This window comes from Xenopus laevis, chromosome 1L (genome assembly GCF_017654675.1).
Source record: "Xenopus laevis strain J_2021 chromosome 1L, Xenopus_laevis_v10.1, whole genome shotgun sequence".
NCBI classification, from domain to species: Eukaryota; Metazoa; Chordata; class Amphibia; order Anura; family Pipidae; genus Xenopus; species Xenopus laevis.
In genome coordinates, this window is record NC_054371.1 from 18,060,989 (window position 1) to 18,086,231 (window position 25,243).

At 41.1% G+C, this 25,243-nt stretch overlaps 1 protein-coding gene across 1 annotated transcript; it reads right to left on the bottom strand.

Moving 5' to 3' along the window:
- Positions 1 to 256: 256 nt before the first annotated feature.
- Positions 257 to 22,881, bottom strand: krcc1.L (lysine-rich coiled-coil 1 L homeolog). The gene is made up of 7 exons (XM_018227753.2): positions 22,669 to 22,881; positions 8,266 to 8,372; positions 6,084 to 6,185; positions 5,793 to 6,000; positions 4,090 to 4,341; positions 3,054 to 3,150; positions 257 to 1,855 (listed from the first exon to the last, which is right to left on the bottom strand). The coding sequence occupies exons 1-7, from the start codon at positions 22,802 to 22,804 to the stop codon at positions 1,105 to 1,107; spliced, it is 1,653 nt and encodes a 550-aa protein (XP_018083242.1). The 5' UTR covers positions 22,805 to 22,881; the 3' UTR covers positions 257 to 1,104.
- Positions 22,882 to 25,243: the final 2,362 nt, after the last annotated feature.

Consider the following 25,243-nt stretch of genomic DNA (forward strand, 5'->3'; position numbering starts at 1 on the left):
CCCCATCTCCAGGGTACGAACAACATGGTTGGACAATTTCATTATACAGTTTAAAATATTTACCAAGCCTAGGCTCTTTACATGATTAATTTTATTTTTTACACATGCTTCCTTATCACTTCCCATGAGTGTCTTTTTGTGTTCTAATCCCATTACAAAAATCCCTAAGCAGAGTTGTTACCTAACAGTTTGAGCTCTGTTGCTTTCTTATATTCAGCACAAAAGATACTATAAATCTGCTGGGCACCATTCCGTATAAAGATGTGTATATTTTTTTATTGTCTTGTTAAATAAATTCCTGCATGAAAAGGAAAACTAATTTTAATGTTGCTTCTTCTATTTCATCGTCAATATGGATTTGTTATTATACTTTCTAATATTACAGTAATTTATAAATTATAATTTTCAGGCTGAAATCCATGTTCAAGGCAGAGTCCGAGCAAGGCGTCGCCTTTTTATTCATTGCAAAATAAAAATATTTTGTAAAATGACCGGGAAACCAACAGTCTCTTCAATTCCTTGTCTGTGATTTCGTTGATTCACTGTTTGACTCAGTATGGAGCAGCTGAGAGACTCGATGCTTAAGGGTAAGGACACATGGGGAGATTCGGGGAGATTAGTTGCCCTGGCGACAAATTGCCTCTTCTTCAGGCCAATAATCTCCCAGAACTGCCTTCCCGCCGGCTAGAATGTAAATCGCCGATGGGATGGCACTCGGAACGCTTTGTTTTCCAAAGTCGCCCGAAGTTTCCTCATGAGGCAACTTCGGAAAATGAATCGCTGCGAGTGCCATCCCACTGGCGACTTTTTATTCTAGCCGGCCGGCGTGAAGGCAGTTTGGAGAGATTGTCGCCCGAAGAAGGGGTGACTAATCTACCCAAATCTGCCCGTGTGTCCTTACTCTAAAACAAAAGTACACACAAAGAAAATGGGGTACAAAAATACAATATTAAGGAGAGTAGGCAGGTTTCTTCACAGTTTGGGTAAAAAAAAGATTAATTTCCATCTAGAACCATAATTGTGTGCCGCAAACGTAACAGTTTGTAATCACTTGATGGGTTTAGAAAAACTGCCCCCCAGTGTATGATCATTGCCCCAGTGGTTTTAGAATCCCAATATGGATTCGTCCCAGAGCATTTCCTCCTCAGTTCTTTGCTCCCCTTCCTTTTTAAGCTTCTTTTGTTTTTTACTTTGCTCCTCTTTCTTCTTCTTTTCCTTTCGGTGCTTATCTTTGTCGCCCCCTGAAGATTTCTCCTTGTCTTGTTTATCTTCTTTTCCCGAATCTGCATCCTCGTTCTTTCTTTTCCTCTTCTTGCTGTTCTCGTCGCCTCTCCTTATTCTGCCAGATCCCCGGAGTCGGCTTTCTCGGTGGTGCTTTCTTTTACGTCTTTTGTCTTTCTTGTAGGAGCCGCTGCTCTCGTCCGTGGATGAGCCGCTGGAATCGCTGCTTGAGTCCTGACTGGATGGAGAGCGGGAGATATGTTTTGTTTTATGTAAGTCAAAATGGGGTCCCCTTGGAGGTCTGCTCCCTTTTTCCCAGTGTGCTCCCCAAGCTGGGACTCTGGGATCAGCGGGGTGAGACGAGTTGTGCACTGGATAGGGAACCGGATGGCGATCTATATATTTGTAAGGGGCATTAGATTTGCTGTTAATATGTCCATGCAGGGGTCTGGACTCTGGCTCCTCCTCCTCCTCTTCATAATCACCGCTATCATACTGGTCCTTTTCTGGCCTGAACTGAGTCTTAGGCTCTAGTCCTCGAGCTTTTTGAACCTTTATGTACTCTGCTAATTCATCCTGAAACGAGTCATAATTCTTCTTGGAGGTTTTCATTAAGTTGGCCACCATGTTTTCTCTGTGGAGTGATACAAAGAAATTTAATGCAAAAACAGACAAAATGTATTAAAATACTTTTATATATTATTTAGATATTGAGACAGGCCGCATTAAAGGGCTATTTAAAGGAATATATTTTCAAAATAATGATGCATTCGATTTAAAGGGGAACTTTCGTGGAAAAAAAAATGTAATATAAGCTTCCTCATACTGAAATAAGAAACTTTCTAAGTACAAACAATAAATAATCAAGTAAAAATTAGGGATGCACCGAATCCACTTTTTTGGATTCGGCCGAATACCGAACCGAATCCGAACCCTAATTTGCATATGCAAATTAGGGGTGGGAAGGGGAAAACAATTTTTACTTCCTTGTTTTCTGACAAAAAGTCACGCAATTTCCCTCCTGCCCCTAATTTGCCTATGCAAATTAGGATTCGGATTCGGTTCGGCCAGGCAGAAGGATTCGGCCAAATCCTGCTGAAAAAGGCCGAATCCTGGCCGAATCCCAAACCGAATCCTGGATTTGGTGCATCCCTAGTAAAAATTCTGCATCGTTTCTGAAATAATCAAGTTTATAGACACGATCCCTCTCTCAGCATCTGTTTCTGTTCATTCTGTCTTCATGCAGCAGTTGGGTGTCAGATATTTATTGACAGTTAGATCCAATATATCTTATAGGGGGGCTTCCTTTCCTAGCAGATGTATTAGAGCTCACTCAAATAACTGATTCCAGTACAAACAAATTCTAACAAAATAACTGCCTTTTGCACAAATCCTGCATGTAGAGAGACATGATGTCTGGTGATTTTAATAGAGTCAGCTCTAATACATCTTCTAGTCAAAGGAAGCCCCCCTATAAGATATATTGGATCATTCATCTGATACCCAACTCCTGATAAATAATGAAGATAAACTTGATTATTCCCGAAACGGTACAGAATTTTTAACCGATTGTATTTAGAAAGTTTCTTATTTCAGTATGAAGTTTATATTAAATTTTGCAATAATTCCCCTTTAACATTTATCGTAATCATTCCTAACACATTTCTTATGCATGTGGCAATCTAGTTGTTTATCCAATAGGCATATCATATTCAGAACAGCACATTCATTTGTTCCTGTATAGTTTATATCTTCTTCATTTATTCAAGGTACATTGAAGTCATTCTGAACTGTCCACAGGGGTATTTGAGCACAATGGGGGTAAGACTTACTTAATCTGATGCTTGTTTCCTTGCATGTGAGACTGGTACATCTCTATTGAGGTAAGGGTGATATTGCAGATTGGGCACACATATTTGCCATCACTCACTAACAAATGAGAAAATGTTACAATTAAAACAAACTGAATTTACATAATGTGGAAGGCTTAAAATACATATAGTAACGTTGGCCAACCTTAAGAACGATAAACTATCCTGTTATTGAAAGCAATCCCTGTGCACCTCTACATTAAAAGAGTACTGCTGAGTAAAACCAGGTAGGCTGGGGGGGGGGGGGAGGAGGGATTGGGGTCTTCCCACGGGGGGGGTTTGAAACTACAGGTTGAATTCTCCTTTAAGTGAATTCAAAACCTTTAAAGGAGAAGTAAACCCTTGCTACTAAAATCCCCTACCCTACACAGACCCCCCTCCCTGCTTCCCCCCAGCCTAGGTGGTACATTTGCTAACTCTTTACTTACCCCTTGGTGCAGATTCAGGGTATCGGAGTTCACGGCAGCCATGTTCTTCTCTTTGGTAATATTCGGGAAGTAAGTGATGCATCAGCGCATGTTCAGTCGGAGCAATTTTCTGTTTCGCGACAACTGTGCATGCGCTGAAAGTCACGGAAATTGCCGAAGCGCAGCAAGAAGACCCGAAGATTACCAAATCGGCTAAAGATGGAGCCCGTGAACTTTGCCGGACTCTGCACCGAGGGGTCAGTAGCGAGTTAGGGGCATTTAGCAAAGGTACCACCCTAGGCTGGGGGGGAGCAGGGAGGGGGTCTATGTAGGGTAGGGGATTTTAGTAGTGAGGGTTTGTTTCTCCTTTAAATCATGTGACTTTTTAATCACAAAAAAAGGAAGTAAAACATTTTTTAGCTGTGTGCGCACACAGCTTTCCATCCCCTCTCCCTTTGCATACAAATTATGGTTCGGATTCGGCTGAAACTTTCACTAAGGATTCGGGGGTTTGGCTGAATCCAAAATAGTGGATTCGGTGCATCCCTAGTTTTTAATGTTTTATTGTATGTTCTTATTTCTCTCCTTACCCCCTGAATCAGCCACACCGGTCTGCTCCATTTCCTCCATCATTTTTTTGCGGGCCTCGTTACGCGCGTGCTTTTTGCCACTGTAGTGCTGCTGAGCTACTAGTGCTTTATTAAAGGAGGCACAGCAGAGCTTGCAGTACTTATTGGGGTCATTCAGATCAATCTCATTGTCGTTGGAGGACTGCTGCTGCTCGGCGCTCACCTCCTGTTCAGAACGTTTGTCGGACGTCGGCTCTAAAGCAGGTGAACCAGCTGGGAAAACATGAGAAACAGCTGAGAAAGCGATAACCAATCAATATGGTAATCAGAGTTAAACAATTTTGCACAATCAGGATCTGCACAAAATAACGTTATGACTCAAAATGCAAATATTACTTAAAGGATAAGTAAACCTTAAAAATAAGTGAATGTAAAATTAACGAGGGAGGCTATTCTAAGCACTTCTGCAATGTACATTCATTATTTGTTTATTTTTAATTCCAGGATATTAAGGGATACATGTACTGTTAATATGAATGAATTTTGTTACAACAGCGCCACCTGCTGGTCATTTTCCCACCAGTCTGACCACCAAGTAGTCAAGGAAGTTGTCAGGAGAAAGAAAGAGGCTGCTCTGATGTTCTTCTGCTTAGGAAAGATGTGAGAAAGGTTTATATTTTTTATCTTAAGCAGAAGAACATCAGAGCAGCCTCTTTCTTTCTCCTGACAACTTCCTTGACTACTTGGTGGGAAAAATGAGCAGCAGGTGGCGCTGTTGTAACTAAATTCATTCATATTAACAGTACATGTATCCTTTAATATCTTGGAATTAAAAATAAACAAATAATGAATGTACATTGCAGAAATGCTTAGAATAGCCCCCCCCATTAATTTTACATTCACTTATTTTTAAGGTTTACTTATCCTTTAAGTAATATTTGCATTTTGAGTCATAACATTATTTTGTGCAGATCCTGATTGTGCAGAATTGTTTAACTCTGTTAGGTGGAACAGATCATGATGCTAAAGAAGGGAACACTTAGGACAGCCTAAATCATGTTGGGTATGATTTATTAATTATTTGGATTGTGGGAAGCCCAAGCTCTGAAACCAAATGAAAAGCATTAAAGGGGTTGTTGACCATTGAGATAACTTTTAGTAGGATGTAGAGAGGGATACTCTAAGACAATTTGCAATTGGTTTTCATTTTTTATTATTTGTGGTTTTGAGTTATTAAGCTTTTTAGCCAGCGGCTCTCCAGTTTGCGATTTCAGCCATCTGGTTGCTAGGGTTTAAATTAACCTAGCAACCATGCACTGATTTGAATAAGTGACTGGAATATGAATAGGCGAGGCCTGAACAGAAAGATGAGTAATAAAAAGTAGCAGTAACAATAAATGTGTATCCTTACAGAGCATTTGTTTTTTAGATGGGTTCAGCGACCCCCATTTTAAAGCTGGAAAGAGTCAGTAGAAGAAGGCAAATAATCCAAAAACTATAAATAATGAAGACCAATTGAAAAGTTGCTTAGAAGTAGCCAATCTCTAACATACTAAAAGTTCATTTAAATGTGAACAACCCCTTTAAGGTGTTGCGAATACTAAATAGGAATTCAGCTTTTTAGAATGTAACACAGGGGTAACCGCATAAACAGTAATTTACCAAAAAACACTTTTATGGTCACATCCTGGACATACCCCCTACAATCATGGGTAAGTTTTCACCTGTTTCTGTGTGTGAGTCCGCAGGGGAGGTGGCCGTGAAGTCCTGGTCAGTTTGTGGGGTCCACTCCACTTGTTCCCCAGCCGACTGCCTCATTTTCTTAGCGTGGATTTTGCCCACATAGTGCGTCTGAGCAACAACAGGGGAACTGAATACCATATTGCAGAGGCCACAGAACTTGTTTTTGTCAAGAGTGACCTCTCCATCCACCTGGAGAAATACAAGTGAATGTGAGTGAATAGAAACACAGCAGCAGGGGGACACTGTTTAGCTGTGAGATAAAGGGCACATACATGAAATTCAACCCGGTGGTCCGCTCTTTGAGTTTTCAACGCTATTTCTTCCAGTTCATTCTTCAGAAAGTAAAGACGGACTTTCTGTGCATGTTTCTTACCCTGAAAGAAAAAAACACCTTCTTGTGGTCTTCGAATGTTTCTCACAACGCTCATGTACAGAAACCTATGTATATATTACACACACGCTTGATAAAGGCCCAAACACGGGCCGAAACGTTGGATGCACAAGTTTGAATAAACATTGATTCTTCACTATAAAGACTAGAGTGCGGGCCCTGGATAGATATATATATACCATGGGTTGCCGGCACTCACCTCCGCCATTCGATCATTTCATCGGGTGCTAACCCAATTCAATATAAAGTCGAAAAATAAAAGGAAGCACTCACGGCATAAAGGTTGTTAGAAGTCCTTTACTGAATCATATAAACATCTACACGTTTCAGTACCTCAAACGCGTAGATTTTTATATGTTTCAGTAAAGGACTTCTAAAAACCTATAAGTGTATGTGTGTGTAAATATAAATATATATATATACACACACACATATATATATATATATATATATATATATATATATATATATATATATACACAAATACGAAAAAAGGAACCGCACACACAGGTCTTTATAGTGCAAAACAAAGAATAATAGGCTTTATTACGACGTTTCGGCTCCTAAACTCGAGCCGTCATCAGGAAGTATATATACATATATACATATATATATATATATATATATATATATATATATATATATATATATATATATATGTGTGTGTATATATATATATATATATATTTATATTTACACACACATACACATATATGCATATAGTGATGTAGCCATGTCATACGACACAGACAAACAGTGAGGAAAGAATTTCCAGTAGCATTAGTACATTGTGCAGCGCTATATAATATCCAGGGGAACATCCCACATACTAAATATACTTATGGCATGGAAAAAAGTCAAAAAATAGCTCCAGCTTCCAATAAACAGCAAAAATAAAACACTTCAGTACATGAATAGGAAGCAGCAAGGACTGATGTTGCTATATCGGTTACCTATAACCAGCAACTGACTGAGCATACTATAGTAGGGATGGGATTCATTAGCCAGTACATGGGCAGTTGTTCCTGCTATTGTTATGTAAGGAAATGTTTATTACTGTCCACTTACAGCTGGTCATGCCTATGTATTTGTCTACATGGCTATGGTGGGGCCACACAGCAAACCTGGCCCAAAAGGCCACCCCTCACTTGCTTCATTTCAGGGGATTATGCCTTGTAGTGTCCTTGAAGGGATGAGGAAGATGCATGCAGAAATAAGATGCACTGCACTTACAGTGTGTGTGTGTGGTGTGTGTGTGTAAGGGGGGGGGGGTTAAAGGAGAACTAAACCCTAAAAATGACTATGGCTTAAAATGTCATATTTTAGATAATGAACTTATTGCACGAGGCTAAAGTTTCAGCTTGTCAATAGCAGCAATTATCCAGGACTACAAACTTGTCACAGGGGGTCACCATCTTGGAAAGTGTCTGTGACACTCACATGCTCAGTGGGCTCTGATTGGCTGTTGAGAAGCTAAGCTTAGGGTTCGTCACTAATTATCCAGCAGAAAATGAGCTTACCTGGCTGTAATATAAGCTGATGCTACAGGTTTGCTGATTATTAAATTCTGATGCTAATTGCACTGGTTTCTGTGCTGCCATGTAGTAATTATCTGTATTAATTACTAATCAGCCTTATATTGTGACATTTCTATTCTATGTGTACTGTATATTGTGGTTGCCTTGGGCTGGTACAGAAGCAAAAAACATAATGTACAACATTTCTAGCTACTTCTTTAGTTAGGCTTTAGTTCTCCTTTAAGATTGTACTGTGAGTGGTTAGATTGTGGAGGATTTGGACATGGTATGGGTAATAGCACTGTGTGCTGTATTTTGCAGCATCAAGGGACCACATCTGATATTGGGGTGAATGCTCATTTGTTCTCATATATATATATTTTAAACTCTATCTGGCAGGAATGGCCTATCTCTTACAGCATGAGAGCATACCGTAGTTCATGTAATTAAATGTTCCACTTGAAAACAATGTAAAATCATTTCCTTTGCCCCCCAGGTGACATAAGAAAAATAAAATACACATAATATACATAAAATGTGCCTCACCTCATAATGAGAGATTCTGTGGGATTCAAACTGCAGAACGGCATTACACACTTTGCAAAATGTGTCCGTAAAAAGCTCCTTTTTAGTCTGTTCATCCAGTAAAATATCTGTCGGACGAAAAAATAAAAAGTTGACCTGTTATATAAAAATAAAATAAAAAAGTACAGCAAGCCCTTGCCTTCAAGCTCTTTTGACTGATTTTGAGGCAAAGTTATTAATGATGTGCCCACCTGCAGCTTTCTTCTGTCCTTACTGCCCCCTATACCCTGTGTGTGAGGTGTTGCACTGAAATGGCACCGTTTACTTTTGGGCACATGGGAAGTTTTTTGCCCAGGCAAATTTCAGTTTGACAAAACACCTGCTTATTCTTTGCTGCAATAATACGAGCGCACTCACAGACAATACATCAATTACAATGCCAATGACTTAAAGAAAAAAACCCTTGTTAAAAAAAGCCACCAGGCATATGCACAGTTGTCAGAAACCAGTAAATCACGCCAACTGCGCATGCGCCATCACTCAGATCTCATTCTGAGAATACCGAAGACCCGGAAGATGGCTGCCGTGAACTCGGAACCCTGAATCTGCACCAAGGGGTAAGTAAAAAGTTAGGGGCATTTGCGCGGGGTAGCAGCTAGGCTGGGGGTGAGGAGGGGGTCTATGTGGGGTAGGGGTTTTTTTTAATAAGGGGTTTGTTTCTCCTTTAAAGCCCATTAAAGGAAAACTATACCCCCCAAACAATGTAGGCCTCTATAAAAAGATATTGCATACAACAGTTCATGTGTAAAACCCTGCTTTATGTAAATAAATCATTTTCATAATAATATACATTTCTAGTAGTATGTGCCATTGGGTAATCATGAATAGAAAATTGCCATTTTAAAACATAAGGGCCGCCCCCTGGGAACGTATGATTCACTGTGCACACAAACAAACAAACCATACATGTTAGGTCACATGAGCCAATTAACAGACAGAGTTCTGCCTTTTGCTTCCTCACTTCTTCCTGTTACAATTAGAGTTGAAGTATTTCTGGTCAGGTGATCTCTGAGGCAGCACAGATTCACGAAATTGGGGCTCAAGGCAAGAGATGTAAAAGTGCAATATTTACTTAAATATATATTCCAGTTTGGTAAGATTCTTTAATATGTAACTTAATATGATGTAAACTGTTGATTAAGTGTTCATTTTGGGGGGTATAGTTTTCCTTTAACTGGTGAGGGGAAGCAACACGCCGATATCTGGAGGAAGACGTTTTATAAAAGGGCATAGACTGTAAAAGTGGAGTTAGGTGAGATAGCAGGTAAGTTATAGCAGCTTGTCTCTCAGGAACAAAAAGTGAAAGCAGAAATTTATTATCGTAGCATTTCCAAGTGTAATTGAAAGCACAATGGGCCTCATTTATAAACACTAGGCAAATTTGCACATGGGTAGTAACCCATAGCAACCAATCAGTGATTCGTTTTTTTCAGCCAGCTGTCGGCTGAACGCTGAAAGCAAACATATGATTGGTTGTCACGGGTTACTGCCCAGGTGCAAATCTGCCCAGCGTTTATAAATAACCCTCAGTGTGTTTATCGAATGATGCTTGAAACACTGTAGCTAAAAGTCAGTTCTCTTCCAGTCGGCTTCTATATCATGGCTTCAAGGGTGAGTAATTAGAGCCCGTGCTCCACTTGGGGGTAACAGTCGTCTTTTTTTTTTTTTTAAATTGCCCCTGCCAGCACTAGGACACCCGCACCATAAGGGAGCTCCCAGTTCGAGGCACACACATGATGAGCTTCTGACATCACACACGTGTATAATGAGCAAATTGAAGCCTTCACTCATTTTGTGTATGAACTGGTGCTGGCGGGTGGCAATTTAAAAAAAAAAATACGGTTACCCCCATCTGGAGTGCGGGCTCTTTTTACTCGCACCTTTGGTTTGGGAAAATATTTTCCCCAACCAGGTGCTCTTTAGAGGAGTTGTTGACCTTTAAATTCACTTTTAGTATAATGTGCAGACATTCTGAGACAATAAGAAAATATGTTTTTATGTTTTATTTGTGGTTTTTCAGTTATTTAGCGTTTTATTCAGCGGCTCTCCAGTTTGTAGTTTCAGGAATCTGATTGCTAGGAGAGGCCTGAATAAAAGGATGAGTAATAAAAAATAGAACTAACTATAAATGTATAACCTTACAGAGATTTTTTAGATGGGGTTACTGACACCCCCATTTGAAAGCCGGAAAAGAGTCAGAAGACAGCAAATAACTATAAAATAATTCAAAAAATAAAAAAAACTATAAAATGCGAATTGAAAAGTTGTTTAGAATTAGCCGATTCTAGAAAATACTAAAAGTAAAGGTAAACCCCTTTAAGAAGCATAAACACACAGCCAAACAAACACTGCTTTCATTTGCACTTGTGTTAATATTAGGGATGCACCAAATCCAGGATTCGGTTCGGGATTCAGCATTTTTCAGCAGGATTCGGCTGAATTGAATCCTAATTTGCATATGTAATAGGGATGCGCCGAATCCACTATTTCGGATTTGGCCGAACTCCTGAATCCTTCGCGAAGTAAAGGTGGGAAGGGGAAAACATTTTTTACTTCCTTGTTTTGTGACAAAGTCAAGTGATTTCCCTCTCCACCCCTAATTTGCATATGCAAATTAGGATTTGGATCGGCCGGGCAGAAGGATTCGGCCGAATCCTGCTGAAAAAGGCCGAGTCCTGGCAGAATCCTGAAGCGAATCATGCATTCGGTGCATCCCTAATATGTAAATTAGGGACGGGGAGGGAAATCGTGTGACTTTTTGTCACAAAACAAGGAAGTAAAAAATGTTTTCCCCTTCCCAACCCTAATTTGCATATGAATTTAGGATTCGGTTCGGTATTCACCCGAATCTTTTGTGAAGGATTCGGGTGTTCGGCAGAATCCAAAATAGTGGATTCTGTGTATCCCTAGTTTATATGCAACTTTAAAAGAGAAGGAAAGGTTTAAACTAAGTAAGCCTGATCAGAAAGGTCCACCTAAATATACTAGTAAACCCTCAAAGTAATGTTGCTCCGAGTCCTCTGTCAGAAGAAACACTGCATTTCTTTCCTTCTATTGTGTACTCATGAGCTTCTGAATTAGACTTCCTGTTTACAGCTTAAACCTCCTTGCCCCGGGTGTGAGCATGCTCAGATTGCTCCTCTTCTCCCTCCCTTCTCTGCTGTAATCTGAGCCCAGAGCTTTAAGTGAGCAGGAAGAGACTCAGGCAGGAAGTGATATCACACCAAGCTAATACTGCAGCTGCTATCCTAAACAAACAGAGAGCTTCTAGAGCGGTTTACGCAGGTATGGTAAAACATTCTACAGAATAAATTTAGCATTCTAGCTTGCACTATTGCAGAGAATCTATTGGCAATAAAATGCCTCTGTAGCTCTCCTTTAAGTCAATTGAATATGTAAAATGAATATATATTGGAAAGTTGCTGAGAATTTTATAATCAATTTATGGACAAAAATATGCGGGCAATGAATTTACAAAGGGAGGTGTCAGGATCAGTATTCACAGGGGTCTGTATGAATCCAGCTAATGCCGTAGCAAAAAATATAATATGCCCCCGCCTGTGTGCTACACTTCTGATCCCTAGATAATAACGGCATCACAAACGAAGCAAGAAAGGCGAGCAAGATGAAGAAGATTAATAACGGCTCTAATATTAAGCCTTTACACATTGTATTCATCCCCAGCAGAGAGACTTTATGAGTCACGCTCAGCACACAGACGGGGTTAATGAGAAGGGAACGGACCTGCCATAGGTTTTGGCAGAGAAAGAGCACAATATGCAGAATAAATATCCAGCAGTCTTACTGCGCATGTATCATATAAACTTTACTGATTCCGTGTCGCTGGCAGAGTCGCAGGGAAACACACTGGGAATAAACAATAGGCCCAGAGTAACCTCAGCTGTTTAACCCTTCAAGTGCCAAAGGCATAGAGGGAAAAGATAATAGCCGTGTCATCGATTTGCAGGTCTTGTCAAAACTAACCCGGTATACTTAGCCAGCCATCGGGTTTATAAAAAAGCAATGGGTTTGGACACCCAGAGGCATGGCATATATCTATATATATAAGTAAGTAGATGCTGGTGCACACAGGGACTTCAAAATTCTTCAAAATTAGCCTTTATTAAAGGGGAAGTAAAGTCTAAAATAGAATAAGGCTAGAAATGCTGTATTTTGTACACTAAAACCTAAACTTACTGCACCAGAAGCCTAATCAAACAAATGATTTATGCTTTCAAAGTTGGCCACAGGGGGTCACCATCTTGTAACTTTGTTAAACATCTTTGCAAGACCAAGACTGTGCACATGCTCAGTGTGGTTTGAGCTGCTTAGGGATCGTCATAAATTATCAAAACAGCACAAGTCAAATAATATCTGCCAGAAGACGATACAGCAAGACTGATTAATAATCAGAATATACAGACTTCACTGGGACCTGTGTTGTCATGTAATCTAAAGTGGATTTTATAGTTTTTGTATTGTTTATGCAAACTTTTTCCAACTCTGCAGAACCAGTGGTTGCAGAAAAATAATCCTCCAAATACAATCCCAGTTTATCTATTTAAATCTGGCTCCATGATCTTTGCCCCTGCAGCTGGAGTTGGAAACAGTAAAGGGAATGTAAAGGCAAAAATAAAATCCAATACAAATCTCCACAGTCGCCGACTGCTCTACAGGGAAACAAACAAAGCTGCTTGAGTTCTGCATGGCTGGGAAGTAAGGTGGGGGCTCCCCCTGCTGTTCATAAGTATGATTGTTTCCCTGCAGAGCATTTAGGAACAGTCTGACAATTCCTATCCACAGCAGTAAATTAAGGGAGAATTTCACTGCATACAGTCAGGTTTCATATAAAAACGGTAAACATTTTTTAATTAAGTATATTTGAGATAGGTTTCTTTTTCATTAAAGAAAGTAAAAATGGGATTTTGTTTTTTTGCCTTTACATGCCTTTTAAATCGACGTTTCGGTCTCACACAGAGACTTACATCTGTGTTAAAAGGGTAAAGGTGGCTATACACACACTGATAATATTGTACAAAAAAAAATTCATACGATATTCGGTGCATGTATGGTGGGAGACAAGACAACTGAGTCTTCTGCCGTCGATCGGGCTGGCCGGAAAATTTTGATCAGGCTTCTTTGAAGGCACCGGAAAATCGGCCATTGAATTGTTAGATACAGGTAGAATTCTATTGTTTCTATCTGTATATCTGACAATTCAGCTCTACACGTGTGTATTGAAACCAACAATCTTTCTTGGAAATATCTTTTCCAGGAAAGACCGTAGTTGTAACATCTATGGCCACCTTTAGTTTACCTTCCATCTGCTTTTCAACCCATTAAATAGTACCCCTAAATTAAGAACTTTATTTCAGTGTCTTTTTACAATGTCCATGTTTTATCTTTGGTTCAAATTACTCCTAACAATAAATGAATATAACAAATTGCACAGTTCCATCTCCCATGGTCTGTCCTGCTTTACACTCCAGGGATAATACAACAGAGGACGCAGGGCAGGTAACTATAGGATTAGCCATTGCTCTACACCATGATCTTGCCCTGTTCTCTACTTACCCTCCATTCTTAGTTTAAGGATTTGTGCTTGATTGTGAAGGTGCCCATACACAGGCCTCACCCACTTGGTAACTGACCAATACCTATGAGTAACCCTACAAAATATTTAGCTTCCTCTGGAGAAAACTTCAGTTGACTTTGCGATATGTTGGTTTTAATCGGCAACAATTTCAGTTATTTCCAATGAAAACTAATTTTTGGGAGATTTCACGTGCATAAATAATCACGAGCGACGAATCTGCCTTTCGGCCACTGCCCTAAAGACGAATAAAATCACAAAACAACAAGTGTATGTCCCAACTATAGCTGAGGTACAACTCCTAACATATCTGCAGCAGATGAGAGGGGGATAAACAGTAATTAGATAACCTGTTCTTTAAAAGACACAATGCCCTTAACACCACACATGGAGAACTGCAATTAGTACTGTGAAATTTCTGTGCTGGTGTAGATTTATGGTGTCTGAATGTACAAGCCGTAAGCACACACAGGTGGTTGTTCTATTTACTTTATCTATTTCAATTACTTTGATTGAATAAATCCCCCATGATGACCTGCTGGATGCAGAAGAGGAACATGGAAAGTTGTAGGCAGGCAGCTTGGAAAAATGGCTAATCCTTAATGGCACTTAATCCTAAAATTAACTTTGTCTTTGCTGTTTACAGAATGTGGCCCGACAATCGCATTCAATATCTATGCACCAAGGATATTGGTCAGTTTGTTGACTGTAAAGTTTGAAACTCTAATCTGCAAATGCATAGTGAATCATATATGGAAGTTATAAGGAGCTGTGGCTTCTCTACTATTTCTACCTATCAAGATGTTGGGCCAAACAGAAAGGCAGATCTTACCACATTGGGCCACTCATATGGAATCTGTTCATTTGTCCCAATAAGTAAAATTAAGGATCAGTCAGTATATGGTCACATTTAAAGGGGTTGTTCATCTTTTAATAACCTTTTAGTATGATGTAGACACTGATATTCTAAGGCAATCTGCAATTAGTTTACTTTTTTTTCCAGTTATTTCTTCAACAGCTCTCCCGTTCTTCAGCAGCTATCTGGTTGCTAGCGTCATCACCCTGGAAACCAGGCAGTGCTTTAAACAAAAGACGGGAATATGAATAGGAAAGGGCCTGCACCGAAATAAATAACAATAACTCTATAGACTCATAGAGTCAGTGACCCCACATTTGACATCTTATTTGTTCAAGTAATTGAAGCAAATTATGGCTTTCTTTTAGGGATGCACCGAATCCACTATTTTGGATTCGGCCAAACCCCTGAATCCTTTGTGAAAGATTCGTCCGAAAACCGAACCGAATCTGAATTTGCATATGCAAATTAGGGGTAGGAAGGGAAAAACATTTTTACTTCCTTGTTTTGTGACAAAAAGTCACACAATTTCCATCCCGCTCCTAATTTGCATATGCAAATTAGGATTTGGTTCGGCCAGGCAGAAGGATTTGGCCGAATTTGAATCCTGCTGAAAAAGGCCAAATCCTGAACCGAATCCTGGATTCGGTGCATCCCTACTTTCTTTACAGGAGTTTATCCCAATGGATGAGGCATTGAATGGGCCTTGCATATGGTCCTTCCCTGGAAGACCCTCCAAATGTTGACTGGAAGCTCAGAAGCAAATGATCAGTTCAACCTGATTAGTACCAGCTTTTGGGTAGCCAGGCACATATATGCTTGTCTGGTGACCTGCCCATTCTTGTTATAAAAACAGTCACCAGCCTGGAGTACTGCTTGCCAAGTTCAATGTCACCATCTTATTTCTTCTCCCAGCGGTTCCTTTTCGCATTTCTAGCAAAGAGCATGCACAGTAAAGAAACCTCAGGAACAGTTCAGTACTTCGCATCTCCGGAGGAGCGGAAGTTGTTTGTGGCGCTTAGCAATTAGAATCCCCAGATGTTGCCTTTTTAAAGGGGTTGTTCACTTTTTAATTAAGTTTTAGAATCATGTAGAGAGTTATATTCTGAGACAATTTGCATTTGGGTTTCATTTTTTATTATTTGTTTTTTTTAGCTTTTTATTCAGCAGCTCTGTAGTTTGCAATTTTAGCTATCTGGTTACTAGGGTACAAATAATCCTAGCAACCATGCACGGATTTAAATAAAAGACTGGAATATGAATAGGAGAGGCCTGAATAGAAAGATGAGTAATAAAAATTAGTTTCTGTTACAAAAAATCTTACTTGATTTTGTACATATAAGTCTTGTGTGTGTGATATCTCTTCTGTTCCTACAACTACATTCTACTAATACTGTACCCAGGCATACGTCTGATACTTCTGATCTTATGACTGGGTAATAAAAAGTAGCAGTAAAAACATACGTGTAGCCTTTCAGAGCATTTGTTGTTTAAATGGGGTCAGTGACAGCCATTTGAAAGCGGGAGTCAGAAGAAAAGGCAAATAATTCAAAAACTAAAATAAATAAGGAAGGCCAACTGAAAAGTTGCTTAGAATTAGCTATTCTTTAAAATATTAACTTGAACGTGAACCACCAGAAGAGGAGCACCAGCCTGTCGTAACAGATAACTAACTAAACTAAGTGAGGGACGCCCAACAACTTGGCATCGGTTTTAGAGTATATTGCTTCTCCTTTGGAAGCTAAATCAGTGAAAAAAGGGTATTAAGTTGCAATCTGTCATTTTTTTAAACATTTCAACAAAAAATAATAGGTGCAGATATTTTGTTTCGGTACTTAATGATCAATTAAAAAAAAAAAATAATGGTGGATGCGATACCACTTGGCATAGAAATTGAAATCCTGGCTCTTCACATTTGAACTATGAACAGGGCCTGAAATAAGGGTTGGCAAATAAGGATCCTTCCTTGGTGCTGGACTATTGCGGCCCAATTAACAGGTTCACTCTAGAATGGGAATGAGCAGAGTAGTAGTACCAGCTCTCTTATTATGTGCATGTATGGGACAGCTTACACACAATGCACACGCGTGATCAAGCATGGCCAGCCACACCGGGAGTTCCCTTCCAAAATGAGCTGCAATGTGCTCCCTATGAACATTTTTGGCCAAAATAACATTATTTAGTATTGTAGGGGTACATTTTCCTATGACAGGTGCCCTTTAAGAAAAACAATTGAGGAAAAGCCAAAGAATATGAGACTGGAAATGAAAATAAATATGGAATAAATGGAGATTAAAAGGTAAGTTTATCAAGGGTGGCAAATTTATCAGAATTCAAAGTATTTGCATTTTTTTCAAATGGGATGACCGAAAGGGATTCTGTCATGATTTTTTAGGATGTCGTTTTTATTTCTAAATTACACTGCAAATAATTCACTCTACAATATAAAATTTAATTCCTGAACCAACAGGTGTATCTTTTTTTTAGTTGTAATATTGGTGTGTAGGTGCATCTCAGGTCATTTTGCCTGGTCATGTGCTTTCAGTAAGAGCCAGTGCTGCACTACCGAACTGCTTTCTGGCAGGCTGTTGTTTCTCCTACTCAATGTAACTGAATGTGTCTCAGTGGGACCTGGATTTTACTATTGAGTGCTGTTCTTAGATCTACCAGGCAGCTGCTATCTGGTTACCTTCCTATTGTTAGGCTGCTGGGGGAAAGGGTACAGCAGTAAAGAGTGACTGAAGTTTATCACATGACTGAGGCTCCTGGGAAACTGACAGGATGGGGCAGTATCAGTTACAAAGTTTGCTTAGGGTGCCAGTACACCTTACTCACACCCTCTGAGGGTGCCCACGTGTATGCCAAAGGACACTAAGGACAAAGCAAAATCATATCAAGTCACAGTTACAAACTTGTGTTTACTTACAAAGAAGTGAGGCCCCAAAACGGTTCCTAGATACTAACGACGCACCAAATCTATCATTTGGCCAAATACGGAATCCTGAAGAAAAGATCTGGACAAATCCTGAACTGAATCCAAACTCAGACTTGCGTGGGGGAAATCCAAGATACAAAACTGTGTCAAGTTTCAACAAGAATTTGTCATTCTCAGTCATCCTATAACATTAGGAGGCACATTTATCAAGGGTCGAATTTTGAATTCGTGCAAGTTTTTTTAAACTCTAAATTCCCATAAATTTGAAATTCGACCAATCGAAATGTATTATTAAAATCGAATTCTTTTAAGTCGGATGAATTGAATCGACCCGAAAACTCGAATAGAATTCGTTTCCAATAACAAAAACTCGAATAGTTTTTTTCCTCCAAAAAATACTGGAATGTAATGAAGGCTGCAGACATCACCTCTCCTATTAACTTATACAGTAATTTGGCAGGTTTTACTTGGCAAATAGTCAAATTTGAGTTTCCTAAAGGGTCAGAGTATGATAAATCTCGAAATTTTAATTAAAACTCGAACAGAGTTTGGATAATACACAATTTGAATTTGAGAGGTTTTACCATAACAAAAAATTTAAATTCTAATTTTCACTTCGACCCTTAATAAATCTGCCCCTTTGTGTTTGGATTTATTTTGCTTGGAACCAAGAATTTGGCCAAATCCAAAAAGAGCTGCAAGTCTGTCAAATGGTAAGTTTGTAAATTGTTTACTACCAGATACAGGGGTACCAGATACAGTAGCACACACAAATGAATGCTTCAGAGGGTCCTAGTAAAACTCATAACTTTTGTATTATCCAGTCAAGGAGAAACTCCTGACAAGGGTGCCTTACCTGCAAACCTCCAGCTCCCACTGAACTTCAAGTCACCAGCAACCCATCACATCCTACAGAGTGCATGCTGGGAGTTGTAGTTCAGAAGTAAAGAGTTTTGCCCCTGCACATTCTACACAATCTCTGCAATGCTGCTCACCAGAATCCTTTGCCCTAAACACAGGAACACGTGAACACAACGTTTTCTAATCTTCTTCTGACTCTTTCCAGCTTTTAAATGGGGGTCACTGACCCGTCATCTGAGTGGTTACAAAGAACCGCTGTGTGTCCGAGACAGGTACCTTCTCAAGTACAGGGCAAGATCCAGTGTTCACCATTTGATTGACAGGTGGTGAACACTACTGAAATGCAAAGCCTCAATGTACTCCTCGTGGTGATGGACCACAGGACATTACCGGTATTCATCAAGGAATGGTAACACCAAAAAATTAAAGTCTTTTAGAGTAATAAAAATATAATGTACTGTTGTGCTGTTCTTGTTAAATTGATGTGTTTATACAATAGTTTATATAAACAAGTTTCTGAGTAGCCATGGAGGCAGCTATTCAAAGTTGACAAAGGAGGAAAGGCACAGGATACACAACAGATAAGCTCTGTAGTATACAATAGGATTCTTCAGTATTTATCTGATATCCACTGTGTATCCTGTGCTTGAATGGCTGCCCCCATGGCTACACAGCAGCTTGTTTATATAAACTATAGTAGTACTTATCTGTTATCTACTGTGTATCCTGTGCTTGAATGGCTGCCCCCATGGCTACACAGCAGCTTGTTTATATAAACTATAGTAGTACTTATTTGTTATCTACTGTGTATCCTGTGCTTGAATGGCTGCCCCCATGGCTACACAGCCGCTGCTTTTTATAAATTATATTGTTGTTTCTGATGCAAACATACCAGTTTTACCAGTGCAGAGCAACAGTACATTACATTCATTTGAAACACAAATTTTCCTGTGTTACTGTACCTTTAAATGATTCAGCTCTAACTTACCCTGTGCACGTTTATCCTGGTTATATTCTGACTAAGACCTATGCAATATAGTGCATGCACTCCCATGTAACCCCACCCCTTCCTCTAATGTATATGCTAGACTAACCCATAGTATGTGGTATTGTGTATCTTATTGCCCTATCCTATTGATCTCCTAATCTGAATTCTACCTGGTTGCTAGGGTAAAAAAGCCCTAACAACCAGACAGGTGAAATTCCAAGACATTGAGCTGTAGAACAAAACAGGTAAATAGTTTAAAAATCGCAAAAAAAGTAAAAAAAAGGTAGGTGATTACAATCCTAAAATTTGCCACCCCTAATCGATTGGAACTTTCCTTCTACTTTACAATTATTGTGCCATCTCTATCACACTTAAGTTCACTTAAAGGGATACGTCATAGAAAAAAAAATTTTTTCAAAATGAATCAGTTAATAGTGCTGCTCCAGCAGAATTCTGCGCTGAAATCCATTTCTCAAAAGAGCAAACAGATTTTTTTAAACTCAATTTTGAAATCTGACATGGGGCTAGACATATTGTCAATTTCCCAGCTGCCCCTGGACATGATAAACTTCAGTCACTCTTTACTGCTGTACTGCAAGTTGGAGTGATATCAACCCCCTCCCTTTCTCCCCCCAGCAGCCAAACAAAAGAACAATGGGAAGGTTACCAGATAGCAGCTCCCTAACACAAGATAACAGCTGCCTGGTAGATCTAAGAACAACACTCAATAGTAAAAACCCATGTCTCACTGAGACACATTCAGTTACATTGAGGAGGAAAAACAGCAGCCTGCCAGAAAGCATTTCTCTCCTAAAGTGCAGGCACAAGTCACATGACCAGGGGCAGCTGGGAAATTGACAAAATGTCTAGCCCCATGTCAGATTTCAAAATTGAATATAAAAAATTTTGAGAAATGGATGTCAGTGCAGAATTCTGCTGGAGTAGCACTATTAACTGGTGTGTTTTGAAAAAAAACATGTTTTCCGATGACAGGATCCCTTTAAAGGCGAAGGAAAGTTGTTTACCATTTGGTGGTGCCCAATATTAGGCACCCCAAGTGAATGTATTGACTTACCTGAAACCACAGGCTGGTGCTCCTAACAGCAGAAAACTTCACCGGCCCGGGGTTATACCAGGGAGCACCACGGAGCGATCCTCTTCCAGTTTCTTCTTTCTAAGAAAATTTCCCGGGGCAGACAGATGCACAGTAGAACGAAATAAGCGACTTTTTAGTTAAACTTCAGCTTTTCGTTCTACTGCACATGTGCAGCCGCGAGTAGAAAGAATAAGCCGGGAGAGAATCGCTCCGTGGTGCTCGCTGGAATAACCTTGGGCCGGTGTAGTTTTCTGTTGATAGGAGCACCGGCTCGGGGTTTCAGGTAAGTAAATACAATCACTTGGGAGTGCCTAACATTTGGCACCCCCAAGTGGTTAACGACTTTCCTTCTCCTTTAAAGGAGAATTCATCCCTAAACTTAAAAAAAAACCCTACCCTACATAGACCCCACTCCCAGCTCCCCCCAGCCTAAGTGTTACCCCGGGCAAATGCCCCTAAAACTTTACTTACCCCTCGGTGCAGATTCAGGCATCAGAGTTCAAGGGCGCCATCTTCTTCTCTTCGGAAAAATTTGTAATGAGACCGGGATGCACAGTTGGAGCAATTTTCTGTTTCACGACAACTGCGCCGCAACTCATGAAAATTGCAGAGGTGCCGGTCTCATTACGAAGATTACTGAAGGGGCTGAAGATGGCGCCCGTGAACACTGATGCCTGAATCTGCATCGAGGGGTAAGTAAAATATATGGGGCATTTGCCCCGGGTAATACTTAGGCTGGGGGGGGGGGAGGGGGTCTATGTAGGGTAGGGGTGTAGGTTTTTTTTTAAAGGACCAGTAACAGCAAAAATGTTTTTTTAAAAATTCGTTAGTATGCTACGAAAAGAAAACGCCAACGCATATTAAGCTTTAAAATGGCTAAGTCTTTATTAAGAAATAACTTACCGAAAATCCGCTTGCACTCTTCAGAAAAGGCGATCGGTGATCCATCGTGCGGCGCTCCTTTTCTCCTCCCTGCCTTCCTTATAGGAGATAGCCAGGGAGGAGAAATCGAGCACTGCATGATGGATCGTCGCTCTGTCGCTGTTTCTGAAGAGAGCGCAAGCGGACTTTCAGCAAGTTATTTTTTAATAAAGCCATATTAAAGATTAATATGTGTTGGCGTCTTTTTTTCGTAGCATACTAATGAAAATGTTTGCTTTTACCGGTCCTTTAAGTTTAGGGTTGAATTCTCGTTTAAAGGTATAGACCAGTGAGCCGTACTGCAGAGTTGTGTATCAGAACACAGGCCTAACGGGGATATTACAGACTGGGCCCTATAAACACAGGAGAGCTGGGTTCATCCCAATCCACACTACATTCCATGACACAATCCTAAAATTTTATTTTACATTTCACACAATATAAAAGACACGGAAGTTCCATCTGTGGCCCTCCAGCTTTTGGCACAACTACAGCATAAAGTAACCACCTGTAGTTCAGCAATGGCGTGAGGGCCGCAGTTTGGGCCCAGATTCCAATGGGAGACCTATAAAGGCTTCACATACTTTTCCCAGGTGCAATGAGAGACCCTGCATTCATCTATATACCCACTATATTACGATTACTCAGCTTAGAGATGGAACTCGTTGGAGGAACTCTTGGGTAAAAAGAAAAGAGAGAGATGAGCAACATTTGAGCCTCTACTGTTTAACTACAAGTCTCTGCAGGAGCTGTACTACTACATGAGCAGCTAGAGACCCATAGCCCGGACAACCTGATACATAAAGTAAAACAATTGATACACAAGAGCTTCTACCCCCTCCCAATGGAGTCCCCTGGCTCTGCCCTACAGCAGCAAGTAAAGCTAAAGTCTCTCCCCATCCAACAACTGATTGTGCTCTGACCTTAACTACAACTCCCATAATCCTACCTGACACCCAAACTTGCCGAAAGCCTGTGCCCGGACTGCCTGTGATTCTTTAGCTCCGTCCCCAGAGCCAAACCACCCGCCAGGCCCTCCCCAGGGGCCCACAGGGAACATCTCTCAGGGGCCTGTTGTGCTTTTGCTGTCGGGGGGATGGGCTCACTCACTCACCTTGCTGGCAGGGGATGGAGGTGTGTGCATTACTACTAGTGTCACCCCCCGCCATGGGCCCGCTACAAGTGGCAGCGGGGCTGCTCGGAGTTATACTCTCCGCTAGCTGCGGGATGATGGCACTCTCCGCCGCCATCTTTCAGCCAACTCCCCCACCCTCCGAGGGACTGAGCAGAAAGGGGCGGTGCCTGTACGTCACACACGTAGCATGCTTAGCAACGGCACGCGCGCCGGCTTTTTATAGGAGTCCCAGTAAGCCTAGCGATCCAGACCGGAAGTGAGAGGCTTGGCGGCCATTTCGGTTTAGTGGGGACAGTGTATATTTACAATGGCGTTACATTTTGTTAATCTGTAGTTCAAAAGCAGTATTTCTTTCTTTCTCTTCTTGACACACCATGCAGCCAATGAATAATCTGGTGCTCAGGGTGGAGGGCTGTAGGCATCACAGTAAATAAAGCTGCACAAAAAGCAAAACTGAGTCTGGCGCATTGATACAATTAAAGCAGAGACACAGACCACTGCCATTTACAATTGGGTGAAAAAGTGGCTCCATAATGCTTGTAGGGTTGCCACCTTTTCTGAAAAAAAATGCCGGCATTCCTATATATTTATCATTTTCCCCTATTAATAACATTGAGATCAACCATCATTTTTACCGGCCAGGTGGGTAAAATACCGGCTAGGTAGGGTTGCCACCTGGCCGGTAAAACACCCGCCGGGGCCGGTATTACAAATTTACCGGCAATTTAACTTAAGCCCTTGGCCTGCCCCAATCTGCACAAAATCGACCTTTTCTTCGGCGCCTGGCCAATTGCACGCGGCCCTCTTTGATGTCTTGCCCCACCCCCTTTGATGTCACGACCAATTGCACACCACGACTCTGCCCCCTTTGCAGTCACTCCCGCCCCCTTTGACGTCGCGCCCTGCCTCTTTTTAACGCCCCCAGCACCGGCCGGTGCAAATTTTATTGAAAGGTGGCAACCCTACTTGGGGTGAGCCCCAACACCTGACAGTGGGAGAACCCCTGAACCTTTTGACACAATAAATATCCTTGGTCATACCTCCCAACATTTTGGAAATAAAAAGAGGGACAAAAAAAGTGGTGCGCGTAGAATGGCAAAATCTGACCACGCCCATGTTTGTGGCCACACCCCTTAATTACCATGTTCCTTTTACAAAATTTGGCAGGTTATGAAAGTTTGAACATGTTTCTGTGATTTTTTTCAGTTATTACAGTTTTGCTAATGAAGGTGAATTACCCTGAGTCTAACTTTTCCCAAGGCGCCTGTAATCTTATATTGTTACAATTACTTATTTGCTTATCTAGAAATTGTTACAAAGTATCTTATAAGCAGCTGTGGCTGTTCTGGGCTCTCTGACAAAAGCTAATTAAGTTAGAAACATTGTTTCTTTTTCTGGCTGTTCAGTGCAGAGAAAATGTGACTTTTCAGTACAAATGAGGGACTGCGGGTTGAAACGGGACAGTTGGGAGGTAGGCCTTGGTCTGTCCCAATGTTTCACTGTATCTGGTACCACTTCTGTTCTGTAATCCGACCTGAGCCGCCATCAAGTTACTTTAGCAAGTGGGTAAAGTTATAGAAATTGTGAAACCTAGGTATTTATGTATGAGGCAATGATAACTCAGGCAGAGTTTAATATTAGATGACTGTTGTGGGCCTGCACACTTAAAAAGAATATTGTCATGGCCGGCACCCAATACCAGAACAGGTGCCAAGTACCCTGGTCTCGGCTCGGCTTCACCAGTAGTGTGACCACCGTTGGGCTTCGGGAGGAGCCCTCAGCTTACTTGGGTGCCACCTGGACTTAACGAGGGGTACAAGGCGAGATGTTCTGGCTAGCAGAGGGGCACGGCAGGTAGCAGAGTCTTTTGGGCCGAAGGTCACGGTACAAATGGAGCAGGCAAGAGAATCGTCAGACAGGCTGGGTCGAGGCAGGCAGATAACAAGAATTGTCAAACAGGCAAAAGGGTCAAAACCGGGTGATCAATCGAAGGGTTAACTGTAGAGTAGTCGTAAGCAGGCAAGGTCAGGATCCAGAATTCAGAATAGTCAAAATAGCCAGGCAGGGGTCAAAACAGGAATCAGACGGAATCAGACAATAGCACAAGGCTCAGAAGCAGTGGCTTAACTAGATGTCACTGGGCCCCACAGCAAATTATTTTTCAGGCCCCCAAAATGTTTAGAGGTTGACTTGTTTCTCCAATATTTATTGAAATTGTATATGAATTAGGGCCTCATGGGGCCCCTATACCTCCTGGGCCCCCCTGCAGCCGCAGGGTCTGCTTCCTCTATAGTTACGCCCCTGCTCAGAAGCACCAGGAATACAATCCTATCACGGGCAAGGTGCTGTGGACATGATGGGCTTTAAATAGTTTTCATTTCCTTTAAATGGAAGGAGGCGCGCCGCGTGCGCCCTATAGAGGAGCCGGCGCCAGCGAAAACACGCTGGCGCGGCTCAAGAGGAAGCAAGGTGCGGTGGGCGTCCCTGCTGATGTCGTGCTGGACGACCCCGCCGCACAGGTATCCTCACATTACCCCTCTCCAGGGGGGGCCAC

Coding starts and splice junctions, on each gene's coding strand:
- krcc1.L (XM_018227753.2), bottom strand. CDS start 22,804: ATGGCGGCGGAGAGTGCCATCATCCCGCAGCTAGCGGAGAGTATAACT. Junction 6,001..6,083: donor ACCACCGGGTTGAATTTCAT/GTATGTGCCCTT, acceptor GTATTTCTCCAG/GTGGATGGAGAGGTCACTCT. Junction 4,342..5,792: donor GGACTCACACACAGAAACAG/GTGAAAACTTAC, acceptor ATGTTTTCCCAG/CTGGTTCACCTGCTTTAGAG.